This window comes from Convolutriloba macropyga, chromosome 11, assembly GCF_964194025.1.
Source record: "Convolutriloba macropyga chromosome 11, txConMacr16.3, whole genome shotgun sequence".
NCBI classification, from domain to species: Eukaryota; Metazoa; Xenacoelomorpha; order Acoela; family Convolutidae; genus Convolutriloba; species Convolutriloba macropyga.
This window is the reverse complement of record NC_134478.1, coordinates 59,331,646-59,358,764: the sequence shown is the minus strand read 5'-3', so window position 1 is coordinate 59,358,764 and position 27,119 is coordinate 59,331,646. Positions and strand designations below refer to the sequence as shown.

The following is a 27,119-nucleotide window of genomic DNA, read 5'->3' as shown; positions in this document are numbered from 1 at the left end:
TTTTCCGTTGCCCATGTAACCTGCTGTAAATAATTGTCTACTATTCCGAATTTAAATCAAGTACTTTTTTAAATCTGCGCTGCTCCAGTTAACAAAACTTTGAGACAGTGAGAGGGCTCTGAAGGTATATCACTCCAACAGTCGACCTTGATAGTCAGTTGATGTCTGACAGTCACTATGTCTGACTAATTACTGTTGAACGACTGGCGGGGGATACAGTCTATTGAACCCTGCTTTACCCCCTTCCCAAAAACAGCTGAAGAAGTTTAAGTTGTGAACTAGAGTAGTAAACAAACAGAATATCAATTATTACCAATAGTAGTGATGGTTGTGACACAGAAGTGGAATGCACCCGTGTACCCCCAGTGAGGATTCACATAGTCACTGTGAGGGTCAGCTGCAAACTCATGCACGTCCAGAGAGTGTAACACGTCGTTCATCTACAACACCCACACATATATATATATATACAAACATTAAAAACCCAGTCAGGGTATGGGTTGTGGTTGTTGTTGCATTACTATTCTGCGATTTCAATTGTGATCGCGCAACAACTGCACCATAACCCCGCTTCTTGCAAGCTGCTCCGAATTATACTTGAATTTACCCAGGAATAGTAGTTGAAACGCACTCAATCTTCATTACAAAAGTGAACAACGGCGGATGAATCGCCTTAAGATAACAGGCAGGGGGCTCAATCAGCTTAGAATGACGTCATTAAAGTTTATACGAAGTGGGGCGCATTTTTCATATAAATATTAGTAGAAAATGCAGCCATTTGAATTGAGCTGCTTAAAATGCTGAATTAGAGTATTTATATCGCTCAAGTCACAATTATGGATTTCTGGTTCGATAAGTCAAATCTGTCAAAGGAAAAAGGATCAAGCAAAACATTACTAACATAACTGGCAGATTGCCAGAAAATAGCCGCAATAGCTTCATAGATCTGCAGTCTCAAAAAAAACAGTAAGACAGACCAAAAAAATTCGTCTTTTCATTGAAGCCTGATATGTTATATTTTGATTAAAAATCTGTATTAGTTTTTGCTGCCTCTATTAGCTGCTCTCAAATAACCTTCATTTAGAGTGACACACACCCATTTGACCTCATCTCTTTGAATTAAAGTAAATTAAAGTCAATTTCAAAGTGAGGAAGTCATTTTTGAGAGTGAGGTAAGTCAAGTGTGACCAAAAATTTAATCACGCGAATGAACGAAAAAACTCGCTCCACTAGGAGTGAAAAATGACGTCACGCACGTAATTCAATTGAAATTGCATGAATGAATGAACAAAAAGCAGATTTGAAGTGATTGTGACGTCATATGGTCGTAACAAAAATCATGACGACGAAATAAAAAAACATAGGACAAGTCCTGACGTACAATTCGAAGAACTTTCATTGACTAAACAGAAAAACTAGACCTAGAATGAACTATGAGAGAAATGCGAAAACCATTTTAGAAAAAATCAGATAAAAAAATAAGAAAAAACAGACAATCAATGTCAAAATGCCGCATGTGAACCAAAAAAATCACTAGCGAGAAATGAAAAATTAATTCAAACAAAAAACTAGCTCTAGAATGAGCTGTGAATAGATTGGGAAAACCCTTTAGAAAAAAATCCGATCCAAAAAATCGAAAAAACAGTAAAAATCAGAGTGAAATTGCCGCATGTGAACAAAAAACCACTACCGAGAAACCGAATTTTTGTTCAACCACCGTTGTCTCACTCTACTTTAAAATTAGAGCGAAAAAATTTCACGCCGCAAAACCACTCGCTTTTTCGCTCCATTTCCTGTTTCGGCGTGACCAAAATCACTACTCCAATTTGACTTCAAAAATCATGAAAATGTGTGAACAGATCTTAAAAAAAAAGACAGCGCCCCAATACAATTCAAATTCTTTGAATTGTAAAAAAAATACGAGCGCAATAATAGCCGGCTGAGAAGATGAGGGCGGCTATTAACAATAACATCAGGCTGATTGCTTTTAAACTTGCAAAAAGTTGGCTTAGATAGTGGTAGCTTAAGTTCGAAGAAACCAACATCACTTTGTGGGTGAGTATGGGAGCAATAAAATGGGGGAGTACAGCTCTAAGAGCACTGAGAGACCGAATGCCTTTGTGCTTTACTAGTTTACCCCGTTTTTGAGGACAAAAATTCAAATAAACAGAAAAGTTGTTAGTACGAAAAATCGCACTAAAAACACCAACAGGTTTATTATAATTGCTTAACTTAGTTTGAGAGCAAACAAAAAGCGTCAGACCAAAAATCGAACAAGCGAAAAATAGCTAACAAAGACAAACAGTACCCAAAACATAGCCGGAAAATAGCCGCCGTTGACCCGCTTGACGCCCATTGGAATTGAAACAGAAAAAAAGAGATAGAAATTGACAGAAGTGTAAAAGTGTTCTTATGTGGTGTGTAAATTCTGCATATTCGGTTAGATTCTAAAATTACACTTAATTCAGCCGTACCTGTTTATACCAATTATGCGGAAAATGAGTTAAATCGGTCAAATAACAAAAAACGAACAAGAATAAAACATAACCGACTAAGGCTGGCCGAAAACGAATTGTTCTCAAACAATAGGTCCGGGGTTAATTTTTCTGTAATTCCGCCCGAGACGGGATATAAATTCACTACCAGGCTTAAAATCATAATAAACATATTTTACACAATCACAAATATTTAGAATGCAGAAACCAATTTCGCACACTTTTCTTTTGACAATTAGTAAAAAAATGTCACAAATCAAGTTATCGGCTTAAATTATGAATGAGGAGATCACGCGAGTCAGTCTTGAAAAATTACATTAAAAGCGAAACGGTCGGATGAAAAACCAGTGAAGCCAAAAATTGCATTAAAAAAAGAAGAGTAAAACATAACCAACTAGCGCCGGTTCAATTTTTCTTTAATCCAGCCTGAGAGAGGACATAAGGTCACTAAGGAGCTCAAAATAGACAACCACTAAGATTTAGAATGACAAAATAAAACCAGTTTTCCCAGTAAGAAACCAAAGAAAACTGATTCTGTCTACAATGCGTTTAACACCAGCCATTTCCTAGTTGTATATGCCTCAAACTAACGGAGCAAAAAGAGCATAATCACACATCTGAGTGATAGCTCTCAAATAGAAAAAACGATATACCAACGTGCTTCAAATGGTTTTCTCCAGGCTTACTTATCAACTCTTACAAATTGCACACAAAAACTTCGGCATTAAAAGAGTTAGGAGGATTGGTTAATCAGGCGTCATATATTGATGGAATTATTGCAAATTTACGTAACACTTTTGTACGAAATAAAAAACATAGCAGGACAAGTCCTGACGTACAATTCGAAGAATTTTCATTGACTAAACAGAAAAACTAGACCTAGAATGAACTATGAGAGAAATGCGAAAACCATTTTAGAAAAAATCAGATAAAAAAATAAGAAAAAACAGACAATCAATGTCAAAATGCCGCATGTGAACCAAAAAATCACCAGCGAGAAATGAAAAATTAATTCAAACAAAAAACTAGGTCTAGAATGAGCTGTGAATAGATTGGGAAAACCATTTAGAAAAAAAATCCGATCCAAAAAATCGAAAAAACAGTAAAAATCAGAGTGAAATTGCCGCATGTGAACAAAAAACCACTACCGAGAAACCGAATTTTTGTTCAAACACCGTTTTCTCACTCTACTTTAAAATTAGAGCAAAAAAATTCACGCCGCAAAACCACTAGCTTTTTCGCTTCATTTCCTGTTTCGGCGTGACCAAAATCACTACTCCAATTTGACTTCAAAAATCATGAAAATGTTTGAACAGATCTTAAAAAAAAAGACAGCGCCCCAATACAATTCAAATTCTTTGAATTGTAAAAAAAACCAAGAGAAGGCCAATAATAGCCCCAGCTATCGCTGTGCGGCTATTAAAAAAGATCAACAGGACCCAGAGGTCGTTTGCTAACTTTAAGCCAACCGAAAATAGAACTACTATTTCCACAAGCTCACAAAAAGACCGCTATAAAAGACAAAAAATGGCCAAGGAAGCTTTCTTTTCTCTGCTTAGTGTGAAAGTGCTAAGTGTAAAAAATTTTTTCGAAATTATTCACCAATTGGAGCAGCTTCTTCTTTGGCGATAACCATAAAATTAACTCCAAAAATCAAATCTAAATTATATAACCAGGTCTTTAAAAGACAGCGCCCCGATAGAATTAAACTTTTTTGAAAACCATGACAAACTTATTACCCTGGATTTAGTACCCAGACTATTTCAGTACCAAACCAGTGTAAATCTCATAGCGTTCTGAGACTACTTTTAACTTGTTCACTCTATGTTCACGTCAAAATAAACACCAGCTAGTCTACTTTTCAGAGCAAAACATTGTCCCTGTACACTACTATCCAACATTGTTTATAATTGTATTTATCAGCTCAATTAAAACTCTGTTTTCGCATTGTAGTATTTCTGTTTCGGCTTCACAAGTGTCTTGACGTCGAACTGCATGTCTTTTTATGCTTTTTAATCATGTGGGGATTTTCGTATAAATTTTTGAACTCCGGTTTTTTAAAATTATACTTCCCAACAGTTGTTTTTTCCGGACAATGACTAGCTTTATTGCTTTACATATAAGGATTCAGAACTGATTATATAAGTTTCTAATGATATTTGCTGGATTAGAACTGAATTAGACTGGCTGGGTGGCCAAACTGTGATATTCACACTCAGACAACAGATTCCTAACTCGACAAAGATAGCTAATAGTCTTAATACTTCAAACAATCACAGATTGCCGGAAAATAGCCGCCGTTGACGCGCTAGACACACATCGGGATTGAAACAGAAAAAAAAGATAGAAATTGACAACATTTTTTCCTAAGTTTCAAAAATTGTTCTAATTCAAAGTTCAGTTTCAGTTAGATTCTAAACGTATACTTACTTCAGCTTCTGAACTGAAGGGTATTAAGCTTAATACTAATATCAACTAGCAACCGCTCTAATGAACTTTGATAACCTAATTCAAAAAGACAATGACCGGGCTTTATCGATGTCAAAATCAGACTTTACTTTGAAAAAACATTTGAAGGATAGAAATTTTTGCATTTGAGATCTTAATTTTGGTTGAGAAATTGGGTCGTAAAATTTCATATGCCGATTTGACGTAAAGAATGGAAACATGTACTCAAATAAAGTATCTTCGTAGTCTTTGTTTTCTAGAAACAAGTAAAAAAAATTTAGGTCCTCAATGAAAAAACATAGCAGAACAAGTCCTGACGTGCAATTCATGAATTTTCATTGACAAAACAGAAAACTAGACCTAGAACGGACTATGAGTGAATTGGGAAAGCCATTTAAAAAAAATCCGATCCAAAAGAACCGAAAAACAGTAAAAATTAGAGTGAATTTGCCGCGTGTGAACAAAAGACCACTAGCGAGATACCGAACTTTTGTTCAAACACCGTTTTCTCACTCTACTTTAAAATTAGAGTAAAAGAAATTCCCGCCGCAAAACCACTCGCTTTTTCGCTCCATTCCCTGTTTTGGGGTGACCAAAACCACTACTCCAATTTGACTTCAAAAATCATGAAAATATGTGAACAGATCTTAAAAAACATAGCCGGCAGATTGCCAGAACAGCTGCGAAAGAATAGACCTGCGTGCCATATAATAGAGATAGAAACAGATACAGATCTAAATTGAAAAAAAAAATCGACGCCGCTCAAAAAACTAGGCTAAAAAACATTCCGCGAAAAAATTAATAAAGCTTGTTAAAATTCATTCCGCAAAAGCCTTTTATTAGGGACCTTTACTGCACGTATGGGTTCATTTGACCTCCAACTAATTCAAATTAAACTTAAGTTTTAAAGTGCAAAAGTCATTTTATTGAGTGAGGTAAGTCACGTATGATCAAAATCTAATCACGCAAATAACCTAAAAACTTTGGCTAAAGCGAGTAAGAAATGACGTCACGCGCGCAAATGCCGTTAGTGAGAGGAAAATTTGACCTTTTCGCTGTGTGAACAAATGTAAAACGGAAAAAGAGCGTCAGACGACGAAACAAAAAACCAAGAGCACCGCAATATAGCTACGCTCAGCTTACAGCTTCGCAGCTATGAAAAAGACAAAGCCCCAATACAATTCAAATTCATTGAATTGGAAAAAAGGAGAGCGTCTAAATAATAGCCGTTTGAGAGGCTGACGGCGGTTATCAAATATAACCAACTAACGTCGGACGAATTTCTCTCAAACGACAGGCGAGCGGTTTGCTTCGGTAGTAGCGAGCTAGGTTTATGGATGCTAGCATTAGGAAGCGGGTGGTGACCTGTGTGTGTGTGTGTGGGGGGGGGGGGGCGTTGGGCGGGGGGAGGGGAGTTCAAGCGAGGGGAGAACCACCCTTCACACCATAAAATTGTCTCCTCAAAACAGTTTTGGTGAGTCGAATTCTTAGAGTACAGTACGGCTTAGGGCTCTAAGAGCACTTAATGCCCTCCGAGCGCTACCTGTTTACCCCGTTTTTAAGGACAAAAAGTCAAACGGGTCCGACGAAAAATCGGTCACCACAGGATTAATATAATTGCTACAAACTTCGTTTGAGAGCAATTAAAAATCACAATGCATTTTTTTTTAAAAAAAACAAAGCTTGCAATTCAGTGTTTTGAACTTCTCTAAAATTGCTCATTATTTTTACATTCACAAATGAGAGAAAGCTGCGATCTATTCTTGCACAATCAGTGGAGCTTTTTCAAAACAGATTCCATAGAGAGAGTCGACAAGTAATAGACGTCTGCCAGAACACACTTGAAGACTTACAGCTCCAGTTTTGAGGGAATATTTCACTAGCTGAAAAGCGCACTTCCTGTAAAATTTGAGCTCAGATAGATAGAGGGGGCAATGTGAAATAAATGGACATTAGGGTTAATATGGAACTCCTTTTTACATGAAAACACTCACCCGAATTCTTGCTCGCTTTAAAGATAACTTCACTTTTACATGAGGGCCGTTGTCTTCGATATTGCATTATGATGACGTGATTTGAAACTGAAACTCAAATCCAGAAAACCCGTCCTTTTAACGTTCAGAAGATTTATTTAATTAATGTGATTTTGACACCTTCCCATTTTAACCTTTAGTTTGGTAAGCTATAATCTAATCCCCGCATATAAAAGGGTACTGAAACGATTCCGTTTGTTTAGAGGGCAAAGTCAAGAAGTTTTCAATTACATGATCTTCCAAAATCCATTTTCCTGGCAGGTTCCCGATTTTAAAACGTGCAAAACTTTTTTGAAATCTCCAATAACTCAAAATTTAATTTCACATTTCAGGGATCACAGCAGTAACCTTTTTCTATGGTATCAGAGTAGGTTAAAAAAATAATCTTTCACCTAAATATGAGACAACACGCATGCTCACCCCCCCCCCCCCCCCAAAAAAAAAACACTCCTATGTGAACGCTTAAACATACCTATGAAAAAGAATAGGATTAAACAACTGTTCAAATCATTTGCTGCGAACCTGCTGACAGGATGAAAAGCATTACAATAAAACTCATGCCAAAAGAAGTTACTAACTTTGAAAAATTCACAACTTTTTGACAAAATAAGAAACTAACCAAATCGAACGTTTTCTGCTCCATGGCCGTGTAGTTAATAGCAGCATGGCAATCAGACAAGTTCTGCAAAGTACACAACTGTTCAATAGTCGAATTCACAAGAGTCCCTGTCAACTCAACCGCATGTTGCTCCATGGTCCTTTTGATCTCTAGTAGCTGTTTCTTTTCACCGGGCAACTCAACTGAGGTAAAAACGACTGTGCCCAAAATGAGGTAAAGGGTCAGGGCTAAGAAGGCATTGATTATTGTTACTGTTGCGCGTTTGTTCCATTCTCCTGAAAAATCAAAGAAAAATAAAATTTTTCTCGGGAAAAGACGGACATTAAAACGCAAACATTAAAAAACGTTAAAAACAATAAAAAAATATTAAAAAAAACATAAAAACATTAAAAAAAGACAGAAATCAAATATAGATTGCATTGAGACCTTTCTTAGTTCTCGGATTTGGGATAGATTCCATAATTTTTACAGGAAAGAACAGGTACGATAAATTTTAAAGCGAAATGATAGTTGCTTCACTGTCACTTCAAACAGAATGTTCACACTGTAGTGTGATTTTAAAACGTGAAACGACACCGACATTTGGAAACTCAACATTTGATATTTTGTTGGTTAAAAATAGGGTTCAGGTACGAAATTGCGATAGACTCAAAGCCCAAATTATAGTTACAACGGCATCAAGTTGACTGGGAGCCTAATACTAAATAGGCAGGCGAAAAAGGGTGAAACATGGCGAAATTATAAATGACACGAAAACTTAGTTCTCGAGAACTATCTTGCTTAAAAACTTTCGATTAAGGGGTTATACAAAGTTAGGATAGTTTTTCATATCTGCCAACAAACATCACGAACACACTGCTATGAGTCACCCCAATACCACATTACACAATTTCACCATTAGAACAAATTTATTATTCACATTAAATGATACTTCATTGGAATCAGATTAGGCCAGAAGCCACAGTCTGACTATATTGGAGGTCATTGCCAATTCCATGTTTAACAGAACGAATTTTTTAAAAACGTATGTGTGTCCCGTTAGCAAATTACTTCTATCTTAAGCACTAATGATGCCTAATAATAAGCACTAATAAAGTACGAGATGAAAATGATGCAGTCGATAAGACGCAGATAACACACGATAGACCAGAACGGTGGAAAATACTACAAATATCATCTCACGCTAGCATATTTCATGACAGCCAATCATACTTGATAGCCAATATATGTTTATCACTTCGAAATGGCTCGAAACAAGATGCTTTTCGACAAAAGTCCCATTTAACTTCTTTAATGCATAAAAAATCAATTTCTACACTATTCTATTAGTTCTACTAAATTGTTCATGAATCAGCACTAAAACCAAATCCGTTAGTGTACATCCTGCTGCTTAAATCTGAAAAAGTGTTGTACCTCAGAAGACTTTATTGCTAACCGAATTTTATTGATTAGGATTTTCGATTAAAAAATTAAAGCAAAGTCCTATTGGCCGTCACTTTTTCAGTATTTTGTTGCACAAGTTGGGGCTGAGATTGGAGTTAGTGATACTAATTAAGCAAGTCTTAAATTGCGGAGGTTTCTCTTCAAAATTTGAGAAACTGGTAGTAAACTTGGGACAATGTGCCCAGAACTGTTTGAGAAGGAAAATTCAAAGAACTACTTTTCTTCCAAATTTGTTACTTGTTAACTGAATCCTTCTTAAAAGTCTTAAAAAACACCTGCCTAACTCTTATATTAATGGTAGACAAAGTTAACTTGACGGAGCTAGTATTATATCTTTCGGGCAGCTAAAAAATAACGAGAAAATAAACAATCCGAAAAAAGGAGTTTTAGTAATCATTTCTCCCAAAAAATTAAATTCTTTTTTCTAACGATTCCCCCCACACCATGCACACAAAATTGCACTATAATTTCATAAAATTAGTGACAGCTTTTTGACATGACAAACTTTCACCAAGTTGCAAATCTTTGAAATAAAAGTACGAAAATATTAGTTTTTGATTTTTAGTTCATATACTGCAAAAAACCAGAACTGCTTAGAAACCAGAACCACGTTTATCCTCACTTTATACGTTTTCTGTGAAACAAGAGCCTTGATTGACGAAAAGCGGGAAAAAAATTCAACATTTTTTAAATTAGTTTTGTTCTGTGTTTCCAAGCAACTTGGGAGCTACGGATTATTTTATTCGCCAATTTGTCTACGCGTAGAAACCTCGTGTTATCAATTCGTGATAGCATTTCCATATAGCACTGTTGCCTTTCTGGGCACAAAAATCGATCGGCAAATCTGGCTTTCACAAAGAAACTTTCACTAAGAACAAAAAAAATCAATAACCGATTCATTAACGGAATGATGATTTCTCAAAACTCCGCAAAAGGTAGCGATAAGCTTGCATGTATTATTTTCTAACGCTATATTCAACTGCTATTAGCTTAATGTTTTAAATCAGGGTTCTTTGAAAATAATAATAAAGCTTTTGCGAATCAATGTATGATTACAGGCTACGAATCACTGCCCTCAATATCATCTCAGCAGCTCCAATGATTTGTACTCTTAGACTAGCAAAGCTCCAAGACGGCTGATCAGTGATTCAACGCCCTCTGGGCTTTACCTGTTTATCCTCGTTTATAAGTACGAACATTAAAAAAATCGGACCTAAATCGATCAACCGAAAAATCACAGACAACAGGACTAATATGACTCACCAAAAGCTTAAAAGAATTGATGCTGCTTCTATGTTTTCATGAAAAGATCGCTTAGATCTGCTTTCATCTGCTTAGATATGACTTCAAAGAACCAATAATGATTTTGAATATGCTATGAACAAAAACAAAAATTGAAGCAAAATTAATTATTTAATTTGCGCATACATTATTCTGTTATAGTGCAGCTTCTCAAGCAATCAAATACAAGCCAGATTAAATTCTCTATTGAACTACTGTCCAACTATATACACGCAGCGAAATATTTAAGTCAAATATTTAAAATAGGATAACGACAACTGTTGCCAATCTTCTACTCGATATCACTTAGAACAAGCTTGCAGAAATCAAAGTAAACAATATCTTCTTTTAAGTGGTACATCTCGATCTCAATGTAAACATTCAAAAGAAGAAGCCAGATTCATATATGCATAGTCAATCCCGCAAAAATCTGCGTGCGGAGAATTTAAAATGAGCAAATTGACTAACAAAAAGGGTATTATTGAAGACATCTAAAAAAGTTGAAGTCACCATTGAAAAATGGTTTTTGAGTTCATTTTCTAGAAGATAAAGTGATACACAAAATTCTCCAAACTATTCACAACTCTGAACATTTTACAATTTTCTGACCTTTCCACCTCAAAAACGCTAAATTTAAAAATATGCACCAAAAAATATAATTGGCATCTAATGGATTGCTGAAAAAACTTATATTGTTCTCTGAAAAAATGGTCGTTTTAATTTGAGAACTAAAAATGGGTTAAAAAGTTAGGAAATCTTTTTGTAAATTCTAGTTTTGAAAACTTTAACTATCGGCCTCTGCCATTGCTTGACTCAGTCATCGATGTTTTCTTCCCCCTTTTTATACGCGACAGCAATCCAACTAATGTTTGCTTTGTACGCAAAAGTTTTCAAAGCCACAGTACCAAGTTTTCAAAATCCAAAACTTTGCACACATCAAATTTTCAGAGTCAACCTTTATTCCGTAATAGAAGGAGAAATTTTTGAAACATTGAATATTGTCAAAAGCGCCCGTTTGAATTTAAACATAGCCGGCAGATTGCCGGAAAATACTGTCATTTTTATGATACACATACGGTCTACAAAGAAAAAGCCCGAACAGAGCTTTTTCAGAAATTGTTTTCGAAATCAAAAACTCAAGACTAATACTCAAGAATTAGGGCATATAAGTTTGGCACTACTTAGATGCACACTATTGATCTTTAACTAGTAAATGTTCATAAAATAAAGTTCCATAAGTGCGTTCAGAATTCATCTTTTTAGTGATGTAAGTCACGCAATTGAACTAAAAGCAGAAATCTCGTCACGCAGACAAATTTTAACAGCAAAGCCACTGGAGTCATTGAAAAATTCAGGGTAAGACTAAACAAAAATCTGTTAGACGAAGTAAAAAAAAACATAGCAGGAAAAGTCCTGACGTACAATTCAAAGAATTTTCATTGACTAAACAGAGAACTAGACATAGAACGTACTATGAATGGATTGGCAAAACCATTTAGAAAGAAAATCCGATCCAAAAAATAGAAAAAACAGTAAAAATTAAAGTGAAATTGTCGCATGTGAACAAAGAACCACTAGCGAGAAAGCGAATTTTTGTTCAAACACTGTTTTCTCACTCTACTTTAAAATTAGAGCGCAAAAATTTCACGCCGCAAAACCCCTCGCTTTTTCGTTCCACTTCCTGTTTCGGCGTGACCAAAATCACTACTCCAATTTGACTTCAAAAATCATGAAAATTTGTGAACAGATCTTAAAAAAAAGACAGCGCCCCAATACAATTCAAATTCTCTGAATTGTAATAGGAACGCAATAATAGAATCCTGGAATTGCTGACGCGGCTATTAAAAATTATCTAAATTGAGTTTCCAATAACTGTGTAAATAAATTTTTACTGCGTAAATATATATTTCTTAACAGTGTAAAATTAAATTGATTTATCAAATTGTTCACTTTTCGTTTGTCTACTACGAAAATGCAGTAACCGAGACAGTTTCAAACGGCCTCTTGAGAACCGAAAATTTCCAGAAAGTGTTTTCTCTTCTGTCAAATCCAACTATTTTTCAAATCTCCTTTTGCATTGATTTGAGAAATAATACTCTTTCACATAAAAAGCGACCAATTGACAATTAAAAGACGAAGCGCACATTACAAGAGGCAAAAATTCAGATAGCACAATGTTTTGAAGGGAAATAATCGGTCAACAGGAACACATTTGTATTGTTGGAGAATTGATCCTCCAGCTCTTCGTGTAGCAGTGGCATTACTTTGTTCCAATTAACTGCTTTGAATGCAATCGACCGAAGTCTGGCGGATTTCTCACAAACAACTGAAGAGTGCTTGGCTTGTAGTTGGTACCTTAATCTTCGGAAACCTAACTTCACGAGTTGGGGCGGAAACGGGGAACAAGGGGATGTGGATTAAAACCATAAATACGGCGTTAACTTCCTTGAGGTGCGGGTCAAAATCGAAGCACCGTACTTCACATGAATTTATGTCTCATTAACAATTTTGGTTAATTGTAAAAGTATGCAAAAGGCCATCACCAATTCTCTTTATTTGATTCATTATTGGTTGCTGACTTTGCTCAACTCTTGGCTTTTCTAAGGACCACGCTGTTTGCTCCTACATTAAAGGGGACAAAAATCCGACCAGCAACCTCTGGCCTTCAACGGCCTTGACTTCGCGCAACGAGCAGAAGATAATCATTGAGCTCTGTGGTTTAAATGTCGAACAACTCATTAGATCAAGATGGAAGGTCATTGGACATCTTCGTGTACAACAAACCTCAGACGTCTCACGTATGATTCATGACCGAAGCAAGTTCATTTCCGAAGCGATCACATGCCGTTTCACGTCAAGGTCTTCGATATCAAGCCGTCAGATACGCAACCACCAAATCCCAGATGGGGTGGAAGTTTGATTTTTGAGCCTTTTCATTAAAAAAAAGCTAACTGGACACTAGAACGAGTTCAAATTTCAGCACTCTTTTCATCCTTATTGTATCAGCAGCGCAGGCTTGATAGATCTACGGTATCAATGGCTGGCTATAAGAAGTCCCGCAACATTTTCTCCCTATCATCATCACACATGGATCGTCAAAAAATTATTAAGAAGCTGGATACGATACGTCTCAAGCAACAGCAGAAACCATCAACCGCTAATAAACTCAAAATGGAGTATACGCAAACTAAACTCGTCCTAGCACTCCAACACTACCAACATGAACACAAAGACCGACGCTAGTTCAAGTCTGTTACTAAATCAAATTCTGTGCCAGCTGAAATCTTTCTAAATCACCGACCAGCTAATACGGGCATAGCCAAAGCTCATCTGTCGGACAAATAATTCCAGCCAGTGTTCACACAGACCAACTACAGAGTCAAATCGGACCAACAGAAAGCTGTGAAACAATTAGCTGCGTCAATTTCACAACCGACGAAATAGAAAACGCACTGCTGCAACTTGATGTCAACAAAGCCAGAGGAAACAACAGGATAGGCGATGCTCTCTTAAAGCAACTTCACAGGTCATGACCAAAATGACTGTCTACTCTTCAATCTGATTCAAGATCAATTCCCTGCAATATGGAAAGTAGCTGATATCGTACCAGCCTCAACGATGGAGACAAACAGGACGCCTTCAACTAACTATACACCAATCAACCTCTTGTCTGCAATCTCCAAATTGCTAGAAAAACTCATCTTCAAGAAGCTGATTTCAGTAATGTACCCAACCCTAACACCTGCACAGCAAAAACGATCAAATACAAATTTAATAGAGTACCTGCATGAGATCAGTTGCTTGTGCCCACTAACAAACCCTATCTCACAACTTTTTTTTATTCAAAGGCATTCGACGGTCTCCCACTAACTACTTCTAGAAATACTGTGTCGATGATTAGCATTGGAGGATACTGCCTCAGCCTGTTACGAATCCCTCCGAAATCGGAAACAAACGGTGAGAACAAATGGCACAACCTAAAAAAAATTGCAGTCTTTAGCGGCGTACCCCCAAGGATTCCAAAGACCGTTGTTCTTCCTTGTTTTCATATACGACCTACCGCCCTGTGTTATGTCCAAGGCATTTGGCTATGCAGATGTTTTAAAAAATATCTGTGACTCTCAACAGACTCTGTGACCCTCAACAGACATCAGGAAAATTTGGAGGTGGTGCGAGGCTAACCTCATCTCAATAAACCTGACAGAAAGCAAGCTGCCATGCATTAAAGGCTCCGCTCAAATAGTTTTGCACAATTATACCTTCGAAGCCACTCATTCAATTAAAGATTTAGGCCTCCTGATCTATGACTCAATAAACTGGACGCTACACGCTAAGAAAAGAACAGAAAAAGCCAAGACTGCACTCTTTCTGAAACGAAACCTGTGCAAGGCAAATTTTGTAACTAGGAAAAATGCTTACGTATGCTAAGTTGTGCCCATTGTTAGCTATGGTGCGGCTGTATGGAAACCATCAAAAGGTGACTTAACATTGCTTGAAAGCGTCTAAAGAAAATAAATATCGTGATGTTCAAATCAAGCAATAGCGTCATCTCATACAAGGACAAACTTCAGAAACTAAACATCTTGCCACTGTCTCTATACCAACAACTACATGTGGTGTTACTTTTTGCAGAAATTTTATCAGGAAAGATTGACATCGACTGGCAAAACGAGGTTATCCTCGCCGGAGGACGCAAGTTACCAGAAATTTCATGTGCAAGCAAATGCAGTTGCAGAAAAGGAATCAGATTTTTGGTACCCAGCCTGCTACCTTGCAAATCTGCTCTATGATTTTTTTTCAAATATAACTTCCTTTTTGATCCAGATCAAAAGCAGACTCGTGTAACTCTACAAACGATTCTTTATGTCCCGATACAACGAGTCAGACCCTTTCACTTGGCGACTTGTGTATATCTTTACGTAAATGAACCATAAACTTCGAAACACCCGTGGGTAACTTTATCCTAAATCTTTTCTTATTATTATTCAGATTACGCGCAATTACAGTTGCTAAGGTGCAATTTCTGGCAGTTTCTATAACTCCCTTACTTTCTAGGTTCTAACATACTCAATCTAATTAGTTAATAAGAATTTAAATGCCCCAAACTAACTCATAAGAGCCAGTGACAATAGACTTGTAATGCATTCGATTATTTATTAAGGAAAGCACAAACAACCGTGAAATGGGTGATAATTGGAACATTGACGGGAAAACTAGCAATTCTTGAACAACAACTCGTGCACGCCCAAAAAGTACAAAGCAGATCAAACTATTGAGGTAAAGTGAGGCAAATATGGTAACATACGCTCTCTAGGATGCAATTTCTCTGAAAATACATTTCAATCACTACTCCATTACCTTGCTATCAACTAAAGCACTAACGAGCTGAACGCTTTTAGAACTCTTGACATAAATTTTAATATCAAAACTACCTACAGCATTTTAAAACAGCCATAATATACAAAGCCTAATAATAATTAGGAAATTTAACAGCAGTAGGCCAGGTTTAAAAACTCAATTGAAAATATTTTGTGATACGAATTGACAGATCTTCTTTTCAGTAAAAAAAACTTTGAATTGAATGAGCAGCATCAACTTACCTCTGCTCTGTGTGACTAAACGTGGCTTGATTTCTCGACCGCAAACACAAAAATTTCCATTCGAATTGCTGTCCGGAACCACAGAACGGTTGTGTAACAAATCGGCAGTTCCATTGCTTTCTGATTGACGGTGGTTTGACATCCTGCGTGCAGACGTAATTCTTCTGGTAGGCGATTTGGATACGTGGTTACCGTTGGCAGCAACCCGGCGGGGAGGGCTATGAGAGGGGATCTCATGCATATCATAAAGAGTCATCGCTTTTCGTTCAATCTACGCCCGTGGGTGGTCGGTAACTTTGAAGTAATCAGGTGACTTGTACGCTCCATCAGTTCGCTCTATTTCAGTTGGTGGTTCGGTGGCTAAACAAACGGAAGGGAACTATTCAAGTAGAATGGAACGTTGTTGAGATTTCCAACTGTGACGTCTTTTCAAGAGCTCACAACACAAAGCATGCCGCATGCACCATTACTGGTATAACTGAAGTAATATTAGATTGGTTGCAGTTAGTATAGCATATTCCCATAACCACGTGCACACAAGAAAATGCTATAATTCAATATAAATTGATTCCATGTTGTTTCTATGCTTTGTTCTCTTTTCCTCTCACAAAGTAAAATCTCATCAAAGCTCTTTTAACAATACAAAACGCATCAAAATTCAGCATTCAGAACAAAAGCATACACTTGGTCACGCAAAAGTCATCAGAAAAACTTAATTATGCCACTTTCACCAACTAATGAGTTACAAGACAAAATTAGAAGGCAAACAATTTTCTAATTAACTTAAGAAAGAATTATGTGTTCGATGAATTTGAGATAATTTATATGGTAAAGAAACAAAACAACAAGATTTTAGTGATCGCTGAACCAAATTAGAACATGCAAGCCGCACACAAATAACATACAAAAATCACGTCAATTTCTCTCAAAAAGGGGATAACAATAATGTTCTAGGCACAATTTAAGACAGCGTGTTTTATATCAATAATTAATTTGTCTAGATTTTCGTTAACAATCTATATTTTTGTGCTACTTGTACTACAAATGACATGATGATTATAAAAGTAGAAGTAAATATCTGAAGACAGTTTTGACGCATTACAATGTATATAAATAGACATTCAAAATGTTACATTTTAATAATCTATAGCAATGATAAGACATTTAGTGGTATCACAAAATTACTAGGGAATATGCCAAACTAATTAGCAATGACATTGCTAAATCAATTCGCAGCAATTGCCAGCAACGAATTTAAATATCTTAAATTAGCTTTAAAAGGGCAATTACGATAAACATTGGCTGTAGTAGCCAAGGACCTGCGAACAATTGAAGCATTTTCTGATCTACTCTGCCCTCCTCCCCCGCCCGCTGTTTACAAATTGTTCTGTTTTATAGTATGATACTGTGGCGTAGACGTTAAATGACCACTGCAACAGGTGGTGGAGGGAGAAAAGGGCAAACAGGTTAGATCCTAATTTTTGAGTGGATTTTATAGATTTGCATTTAATTTTCTGGCTTTTCATTTTAGCATTTTGTATTCTTTATAACCTGACGATGAACTCAGAGTTCGAAAACGTTCGTAAGAAAGTTTTTAATTGACGTTCATTTTTTAAATCCTAATTTTTGAATTTGACAATTTTCTTTTATATCAATGTCTTCAACCCCCTTCCCAAAATTAATTCAAGATGCGTATGTCTAATAAGAGAGCATTAAAAACCTGAAATATGAGCCACGTATCCTAGAAGTAAAACGCAACAGCTTCTGTCGCATAGTTTTCGCATTGCCCATTGAACCTTTAACTTTAAGAACTTGCACCGGCATCACGCTTTACTTCAAAAACTTCCACTGGCATTATTTGTTCATTGCATACCTTCCACATACAATAGCACCTACGAAGTTACAGCTGATATTTTGTTGAATTCTTTGAGAACGCAATTGAACACCCAAATGTGAAGTTTCCCTAAAATTCGCATGAGCTCTAATGTGCAATGCGTGATCCAAATCTACCAAAGACAGTTTGGGAACAAATGAATTGTCGAAATCCTAGACTCATCCTATCTAGATGTTAATAAGACCTTTTCTCTTAGTTCTCATTGTAAATTCAAGCAGGCACGAAGAAGGAAACACTCTGGACGTTGTTAACGAAAGGGCAGTTGTTTTTGAATGAGTATTGGCGCCCATTGCTTTCAGAAACCAACTGCCCATTTGTATTGAATTTTTGATTTTTATGTAGTAGTAGGAAAGGATTTCGGAAAGTTAGTTGCAAGGGGCGTCAGTCCCTTCATTGTACAAATGGCTTGTTTCTGATACGGATTACTATTTCCACAAGAGCATAATATTCTCCATTTACATGGTTCAAGTTCGTAGCTTCTGTGCGCATCTTCGTTAGTATTCGCTTTGTAATTGCTATTTCGTTCACGATTTTTTGGGTCATAATACTGTTCTGCAGTCCTATTCCAAAAATCTTTATCGGTTTTTCTTAACCAGTTTATTTTAAATTCCAGTTATTCCAGCTGCCGTTCTTGACGAGTGATTCCTTTTCTTCGGGGGCAGCTTGTTTGGTTCGAGATCGTAGTTTCAACTGACTTCAAGAAGAGTAGGTCGTAAGGTTCAAACTGCATAGAGAGCCAGAGGACATTTATTTTTATCAATCATTTTTGCAGTCAAAATCATTTCCGCATATCCTAGTCGAAGCGTTACTCTGAACCTTTTTAAAGCAATTTAATTGAGTTTTGGACAGGTACCAAACATGTGAAGCGTAGCTCAGTACAGATACTACAACAGCCAACCTCGCGCAACAATTTATACCGTTAGTTAATTGAGCGTGGTACTTGCTCGAAATACAAAGTTACAAAATGAATTAACGAGTAGATTAATTTAGAGGAAAAATTGGTTTAGATAAACAAAGGTTCAATGAAGTGGTTAGCTCTGATGGTAGGTTTGGTGTTCAATGAATAATTTTAGTCCTCTTTTATCAGTACCCAATATCGGTTCTACCGTCGTGGTAAATTCTTTTTTTTTCAGTACCCAGTATCGGTTCTATTGTCGTGGTAATTTAACGAAGTCAACAAAGATATGTCAGTTTCTTTGATATTGCTCGAAGCCCAAGCTTTGTCTAATCAAATGTCTATTTTGTTTTCTTTACACCTTTCAAATTTGAGTCAGCCTTAAATCAGGTAAAAATTAAATTTTGAACAATCTTTGACTTGACATTGAAACCAAGGTTTTTTAGCAGATTTTTTTAAATATACGTGTGACACTCAGACTGCCTCCTCTTAATAAGAAGCACGTGTAAAATTCACTCAAAAATCAAAGAATGCTTCCATACACAGCTGTTGTTATTGAAACTTCTATCTGTTTGAAAACTTTCCTTTTTCGTATGAAAGTTTAAATATCAGTTTTTTTTGTTCATAGCTTTTCCTGCCTTCTCAAGCCCACATATGTTGTAAGGTTCCCGCGCCGCACAATTGTCAGAATTTGATATGCCGTCTTGATGATCTTGAAGAATTTTTCTTCACCACTAGAACCAGGGTGCGTAAACAGGCTCATTTTGTGGTAGTGTTTCTTGATCTGATCGTTTGAAGCAGAACTTTTTACCAACAAAATCTCATATAACGAAACAGGCCGATTCATAAAGTTTTTGTTTGTAATCACGGACAGATCTGTTTCCCTGGCGTTTGTTCTTAGGAGAATTCTTTTGTCAATCAATGACAGTAACTTTTATTCGACATTCGTTTGCCAAGTACTGGTTGTTGTACTTCAGCTGCTGGCCGCAATCGGTCATTCGCTTTCTCCATTTTCTTGGTGGCTTCGGCCTTTTAGCATTGACTTTTAAATCGGCAAAAATTTTCGGCATGTTTCAATAAATTGATGGACTGCTCCTGTCTGCTGCCTTTAAATTATCTCGTAGTGCCTCATACTCCGCGTTCAATTTGTCCAAAGCTTCCTCTGGTGCCGCTATTGTCTTGTCACAAAAATTAACCATTTTTGTCGAAGCTCAACGAGGTAATTTTAGGGGAGGATTTTTTATATTATTCAACATCTTTTACTGCGCACACTGGCTTCAGAAATCCAATTCAGTCTGCAGAGCTCGAGACCAAAAAAAATGCCGGGTGCCAGAAATTCTAGCGTAGACAATTGCCAAGTCCGTGAACGACAAGATTCCAATCGGTAGACTCCCGGGAAATCTCGGAAAAAACAATTACACAATTTTTGTGTTTAGTACACATATTCACCACTTTGTGAGACCTCGTTGCCTGCTATATTGAATAACAACCAATTTTTGCTTCTAAAGTTTCTCAAAAATTTCAGTCCTGAACATAAGACAATTTTTTTGTTCTTCAACTTTAGACAAATTTTCTCTCTTTCTTTTCTGGTCTCAAACTCAAGACGTTTCAATTTGTTTGGTCTCGATCTCAAGACTAGAATTAGCGATCTTGGACTCAAGACGTTGTCTCTCTCTTTTTTAAAACAACCGACTCCTTTAAGAATTCTTTAGCGTTAACCATTTTCTTTTGTTTTCAAGTCTTTTCATTAATTTGAGTAATTGATGATATATATGTGTTACTGTTACGCGTCCAAAATTCCACTATAGTTGTCACCAAGACGCTCCATTAATAACTAATACTAATTAGATGAACAATATAGAAAGAAATTTTTACAAATTGAAAAATCAGTTAGATAGTTAAGACTGGCACAGCAATGTCTTTTGCTTTTAACCAAATCTATAAGTTTCCGGCTTTGAAATTCAGGAAAATTGTTATTTCATTTGCTAGAAAAATTTTCTGCTGAAACTGGTTGTTCCATGAAATGAAAATTTCACGAAGTATTTCCCATCCAGATCTCGGAATGCTTCTCAATTGATAAATTTTTTACTATTATGGCGAACTGTTCAAGCAATTTGACTCTGTTTTATTCTGAGGTGGAAAAATGGTATGATGTCGGTTTCGAGCATTTTGAGGTTTAAGTGGCTATTCACTGGCTACAGATATATTTCACGATTGATTTTCTTCAGCGTTTCGCCATATTGTTGAAAACTGCAGTCTTCTTATTTGACGACACTTGGGTACAGCGGGTTGCATGCAGCAATTGCATGATAATGATACAAAATTTTTGTAGGAGGGTCCATACATTTAATAGAAGAAATGCTCCGACCCTCTATTAACACAAGAACTTCTGCGAAAAAAAGCTTTGTTTTTTGCTATCATCCTAGCACAATTTTGGGCATATAAAACGGATCCTGCTATTTCAACGTGAGTTTCTTTCCCGAAAAGCGTCACTGAAGGACTCAGTTTCTGATAATTCAATCATTGTTTGAATGTTCAGTCTAAATTTCATTAAAAAATTGCTCTTTCTCCAAAATATTCTAAGTTAAAAGCATCGATAACGCTTGAAAGAAACAATACCAGGGCTCTTTTAAGATTACAATTTGACAATTGTGATCTTTTCTCGGAGTTAAAAACGCCTGCAAATCCGGTTATTTTTACTTGTTGTCCACTCTACCTAACTGCTTTTTCCTTTGAAATGTCAATGGAAATTCTTCATTTTTGTTTGTTTTGAGTAAAATGTTTCCTCTGATGAAGATGGTCTTGTTGTTGACAAAAAAACTCTTCCAGGGTCATCTTGTTTAATTGTTTGATCATTCGACAAGATTTTCTGCTTTGATGTTCAAATGAAAATAGTTTACCAAGGCATCTTCAAAATATGTGGTCTTGACGAAACCAGTTGTCAACAAATCTAGGGGATTTATAATTTAAAAAGTTACTTTGTATCAGTTTTCCCAAACTTGTTTCGATGAAAACTTTCGCCTTGATTATCATATTTGCAATAAGCATTTCTCCTGTGAGTGACACCCACTCTACAGGCTCAGATTGTATAGCCACTTCACGCTTATTTTTTTCACTAAGTGTTGGCTAAGCTCCTCAATTTAAAGAGTCTCTCTTTCAATTTCTTCTGTTGTACAATTTTTTCTGTTGTTGATTTTTTGGCTTTAAAATTTTTTTATCTCCAAATCCTGTTAAAGCAAAGTTTTTGTTTCGCCAAACGCTTCTACAAGTTCCCACATATTCAGAGGATATATTAATTTTAGGAACCTTGCTGTTGATGACTAAGACGACCTTGTCATATATGCTTCTCTTTTTAAGTCCAGACACAGCATATGCAGCTTCATACATGCAAAACTTCAGTTAAGTCTCAAATTGAACCTCAACAAATAACCAACATACCTTTTTTATTGTTTTTGAAACTCGAACTACGTTATCACAGTTTGTACTGTGATTCAGAGAAGAGATCGTTGTTGATACGATACTATCAAAATCATAACCGTACAATTTGATACAAAGTGAAGGAGATACAAAGGTAGCATTGAGAGATTCAAATATAATGATACTTTATCACACGATGCTCCGGACAAATTCGCCTTTCTTTTCATTTCAAATATTTTTTCCAAAGTTTCCTGAAACAGAAACATCATCAGCTTCCTCACTGCTAAAGTACACTTCATCTCATTAAAGTATTTCCATAACTTCAGAGAAACCCAATTTAATATGCTGCTAGATGTTGCAGCCATTTTTGGTGCCCTGGATCACTATTAATCGTTTTGTCAGTACATTTTAATTTTTGCTAACTTTCTGTGTTTTTTGATTTTAGAATTTTTGTTTCGGCTGCTTTTTTTCCAGTATACTTATTAGGTTTTGAAGAGTTACATCAGCTCCTTCGGCATTTTTGTTTGCTTTCTCTTGCCCTTAAGAAATTGTTCCTCTGATTCATTAATTTCTTTCTCAGACATGTCATTTGTATCATTTAGTGAGTTGTTAGCATTCCAACTTCAGATTGATTTTCTGAATTTAGATTACTTTCAAAGTCTTTGGTTGATTCTATTTCAATTATATCTGAGCTGTCCTATATGATGTTTTTCTCCTCTTCAACTGTTGTTTTCCTTTTCGCCTGAAGCTTACGCGTGAATGGCATTTCATGTGTTTTTTATTTTTTAGTCGATCATAATGGAACTTCATGGCTTTCTTCATTTTTTAATTCTTCTTTAATTTTAGTTATTGTGTATGGTCCTCTACAAAAGAATGAAAGTTGAAAGTTTTCGTTATTTTTTTTACCGTTGCGTTGAAAAGAAACACTTCTCCTACTTTATAGCTCGTCCATACATACTGCGATCACAATGGTTTTCTGGCATTCTTGAGCAGCATCCATAAGCTCTTGCATCAACTGATAGGTTCCTGTAGTTTTTGTAGTTATTATGAAAACATAGTTACTTGGTGTTGCATAAATTGAGGTCTATAGGGTTGCTATAGATGCAGTCTATCAGTAGTGACGGTAGAAAACCCAGGACCCCATACGCTAGGCTGTGTTTTGTAACACTATGAATTGATGATCGATAGGCCATCATCGCTGAGGGTAGAAAATTGGTCCAATCAAGTTAATATTGCCCTATATATTTGGAGAGGCGTTCATCTATTGTTCGATATATTTTTTCAATCATCGCGTTCCCTTGTGGGTGGTAGGATGTTGTTGAAGTCCTCTAAGTTCTTAGTTCACTGCAAAGAATACGAAATTTTTTTGACAAAAAGTTCAACATCTGGTCACTCTGTAGGTTGACAATACTACCAAATGCGACGCTTTTTGCCTTTTGATTGGTTAAAGCTACGGCTTTGTACCACTTAATGGAATGATAAACGATAATCAAAACGTACTTGTCTCCCTGAAACACGGGAACTCGACCCATGAAATTGAGAGATACTTGCCAAAATGTATGACTAGGTTTCCATTTTGTGAGTTAATGTTGATGCTTCTGCTTAATGCTCTTCCTTTTTAGGCACACGTCACAGCGTTCTTTCCAATTCCCTAGAATACCCAATATTTGGTTTGTTTGGCTGGCCAATACCTCGTTCAGATCGGAAATTGTGTATAGGCAAAGCTAAACGGACAAACCATTAGGCGCAGACCAAAACAAACAGAACCATTTCAAGTATGGGCCAGACTAACGAGACCCAAATCAGGTGTGGGCCAGACGAAGAGGCGCAACCAAACATTTGCCATTATATGAGCTCACTGGCAACCGAACCCCTGTCCTCAACCAAAGTCGATCTGGCCCATATCTGATTTGGGTCACATATCCCATCCGTAGTGGGTATATAATGGTCATACCGTAGATCTATTTTTATAACTGTTTCTAGTTATTCAAATTTTGTTCAATTCAATTCTTGTTATCCCAGGAAACTTTGGTTTAAATCTCTTCTTACAATACTTCTCCATTTCTACAGGTTCTGCGGAGTCCTCGTTTGCGTACACGAGTGACAACAATTTGTCACCCATTCTCGCGTAGGAGGAAAAATGATTAAATTGTGAGCAGCAGTGACAAGAAAATTGCGGACAACCATGCAAAATTCCGTCTGATCTCGTAAAAATCATTTTTTTTTCTGCCATCTCGGCATTTTAACTTTTAATTTACAATCAAAACTTTTAGGGATTAATGTTGTAACCAAATTGTAAACGAATAATTATCTGTCATTTTATGTTCAGCCCATTTTAAATTAAGTTATGAACGCTTTTTTTAAGTTCAAAATTTGATGGATTAAAATTATAAATGCCCCTCAATGCATTTTGATAAGAATAACCAATTCTACCCCCTTTCTCTACTCTAATCAGTTTAAGAAGCCTTGCGCTGAAAGTACTTATCTTAGCACGGATGTTAGTGACACAAATCTGTCCACTTTTCTCGCGTGTCATCAATTTCCGCAATAGCGGACATCACTGGCAAATATTCCCATTTTTGAGTAAAATCGCTGTGTATTACCTCACTGTCAATGTTGTCCGCAAAAGCCTATAACGCCGAATCTTAAAACATGGGGGAGCGGACAATGCTGACATTCGCAAGCAATATTGCATGTTCAAAATGTAGGATTCGCGACCTAATTTAAGATGGTCTTTGCTTAAAATTTGCAGCCAAATACCATGCTCAAATCATTACAAGACTGACTGACTTCAACTATCGGTTCTTTGCAGACGTCCAAAAAATGATAGATGAAAATTGGCCCAGACCGACTGTTAAAATCTAGGATGGCGCAAGGTCTGGCGATCTAAAAAAGTCAGTCGTTTACAGTAACGATCAGGAATTGGATTTACACGTAGTCAATGCTTATTTATGGGTACGGGTACTTAATACACTTCAATTTTTAGCTATTTTATATCTGTGGGCCTCACTTTTAACCAATGGCTAAATAACCAACCGGACCAAAAACGAGTGCCGCGTTTAAAACGAGCCTAAAACGAGCTATTTGCCAAAAACTAGCTAAAGTCTGATCATGGCTGCATGATTTTAGTCAGGATTGGTCGGATCATTAACGCGCACCTCAACCAGGGTAATGCTATATAAGATTGGAGGAGGTTTAACATATTCCTCGTAAAAATTCATGTTTGCATAAAAGCCATTGAAATTCTTACCTTTTTCGGCCACCAATATGTTCAAATTCCTTGAGGTTAATAATTTTCCAATTTCCAAAAACTGCAAGCAAATGAAACTGCTCAGAATTCATTATAATAAATAAAAGATTTGTTATTTTCGAAGTCGACTATAAATTGAAGGTTTTTGTTTAAATTTTAATGTAGATTTACGAGGAGTTCGATTGATAGACGGAATGTAGGGAAAATTCAACAAATTCAAGGAAATTTCAAACAATTTTGGTTATAAAATGTAATCCCTGAAATCCCTATACTCTCAAAACCTATCAAATTTAATTTAAAAGCCATAAAGAAATATTTTAATCTAAACCTGGATACATTGATTGTTAAGGTTAAAATAAAGTGAAACACAACAGTTTTCAATTTTGAAAGGGAAGAAAAATAACGGTTTTATTTTCAAAGCCAGCTTTAAGCAGTGAAGTGCAATAGAATAGACAAAATATAATGAAATCGAAATATATAATCGTGATTTTAACCGGAGGGAAAGAAAACCGTCCAGAAACTGCGGTTGGCTTTTTTAAATAAATATATGTTTGAAAACGAATAGTACTCAAACCAAAATCTGCAATATGGTCACTCAATAAAGTGAATATATGCATAAACTGAATTTACGGAGCATATAAATCAAATAAATTGAACGGACAACCGTTAGTAAATTGGAAATTCCCAAAGCCGCTAGGAAATAATCCTTTTGAAATGAGGAAATGAGAGTTTGAATATGCTATTGTGTTTGTTCCATTTGCTCTATGTTTTTTTTTGTTTTAATCGCCGCCACGCACTTGACTGAACAATAATGGAATTAAAATTTTTAGGGCGTTCCTGGTATGATTATTGTTTTTGTTGTTTTTGTCTCCCGGGTCGAGAAAAAGATGCAAAAATATGTAAGATAAGCGGTGAAAAGTTAGTTTTTTCACCGCAAATTTCGTACATAATTTTGCGGTGAAATGCGGTGAATGCGGTGAAAGTATGCAAGTTCACCGCTAGACTAAGCGGTGATCTTACAAAAATTCACCACAATTCACCGCTAAAATATGTAATTTCACCGCGCTTACAAGGGTACGAACCTCTCACCTCCTGCATGTCATCCACTTCTTCTTCCACTGCGCCATATCTCACTAAATTCTATTATTTTTTGTTTGAATATAAATCGAATTCACTCTAATTTCTGCAAAACATGCGCGGTGAATTTTTGTAAGAATTGCATTTTTTAGCGGTGAAATTACATATTTTAGCGGTGAAATGTGGTGAATTTTTGGAAGTTCACCGCTTACTCTAGTGATGAATTTACATAAATTCAGCGCTTAGAAAAAGTGTCAAAAAGATGTAAGGTTAAGGGGTGGTTTTAGTGGGAAGGCAAATCTAACAATTCCTTTCAAACTCACCATTAATTTCACCGCATTCTTTGCTGATCTCAAACATCTTTAACAATTTTTTCTAAGCGGTGAATTTATGTAAGTTCACCACTAAGTTGAGCGGTGAATTTATGTAATTTCGCCGCATTCACCGCTTATCTTACAAAATTTGGACACTTTTTTCGAAGCAGTGAATTTATGTAATTTCACCGCTAAATTCAGCGGTTAAATTATGTAATTTCAGCGTTACCAGGCGATAAAGTTTTTTTTCACCGCATTCACCGCCGGATTTATGTAATTTCACCGCATTCACCGCTTATCTTACAAAAACTTCCGCATTAACCGCTTATCTTACATAATTTTGCGTTGAATGG

General features: G+C 36.2%; 1 protein-coding gene across 4 annotated transcripts in view; it reads right to left on the bottom strand.

Moving 5' to 3' along the window:
- LOC142349570 (potassium channel subfamily K member 1-like) overlaps positions 1-27,119 on the bottom strand; it is a 61,737-nt gene that overhangs the window by 23,743 nt on the left and 10,875 nt on the right. Inside the window, exons 1-4 of one of the 4 annotated variants that reach the window (XM_075401215.1) lie at positions 25,376-25,853; positions 15,920-16,279; positions 7,596-7,870; positions 314-440 (exon numbers count right to left, since the gene is read on the bottom strand). In XM_075401215.1, coding sequence (XP_075257330.1) covers positions 314-440; positions 7,596-7,870; positions 15,920-16,175 — 658 coding nt within the window. In that variant the 5' untranslated portion in view covers positions 16,176-16,279; positions 25,376-25,853. Of the gene's footprint in view, positions 1-313; positions 441-7,595; positions 7,871-15,919; positions 17,181-25,375; positions 25,854-27,119 lie in introns of those variants that run through there. The other 3 variants (XM_075401216.1, XM_075401214.1, XM_075401217.1) reach the window with 3 other exon arrangements.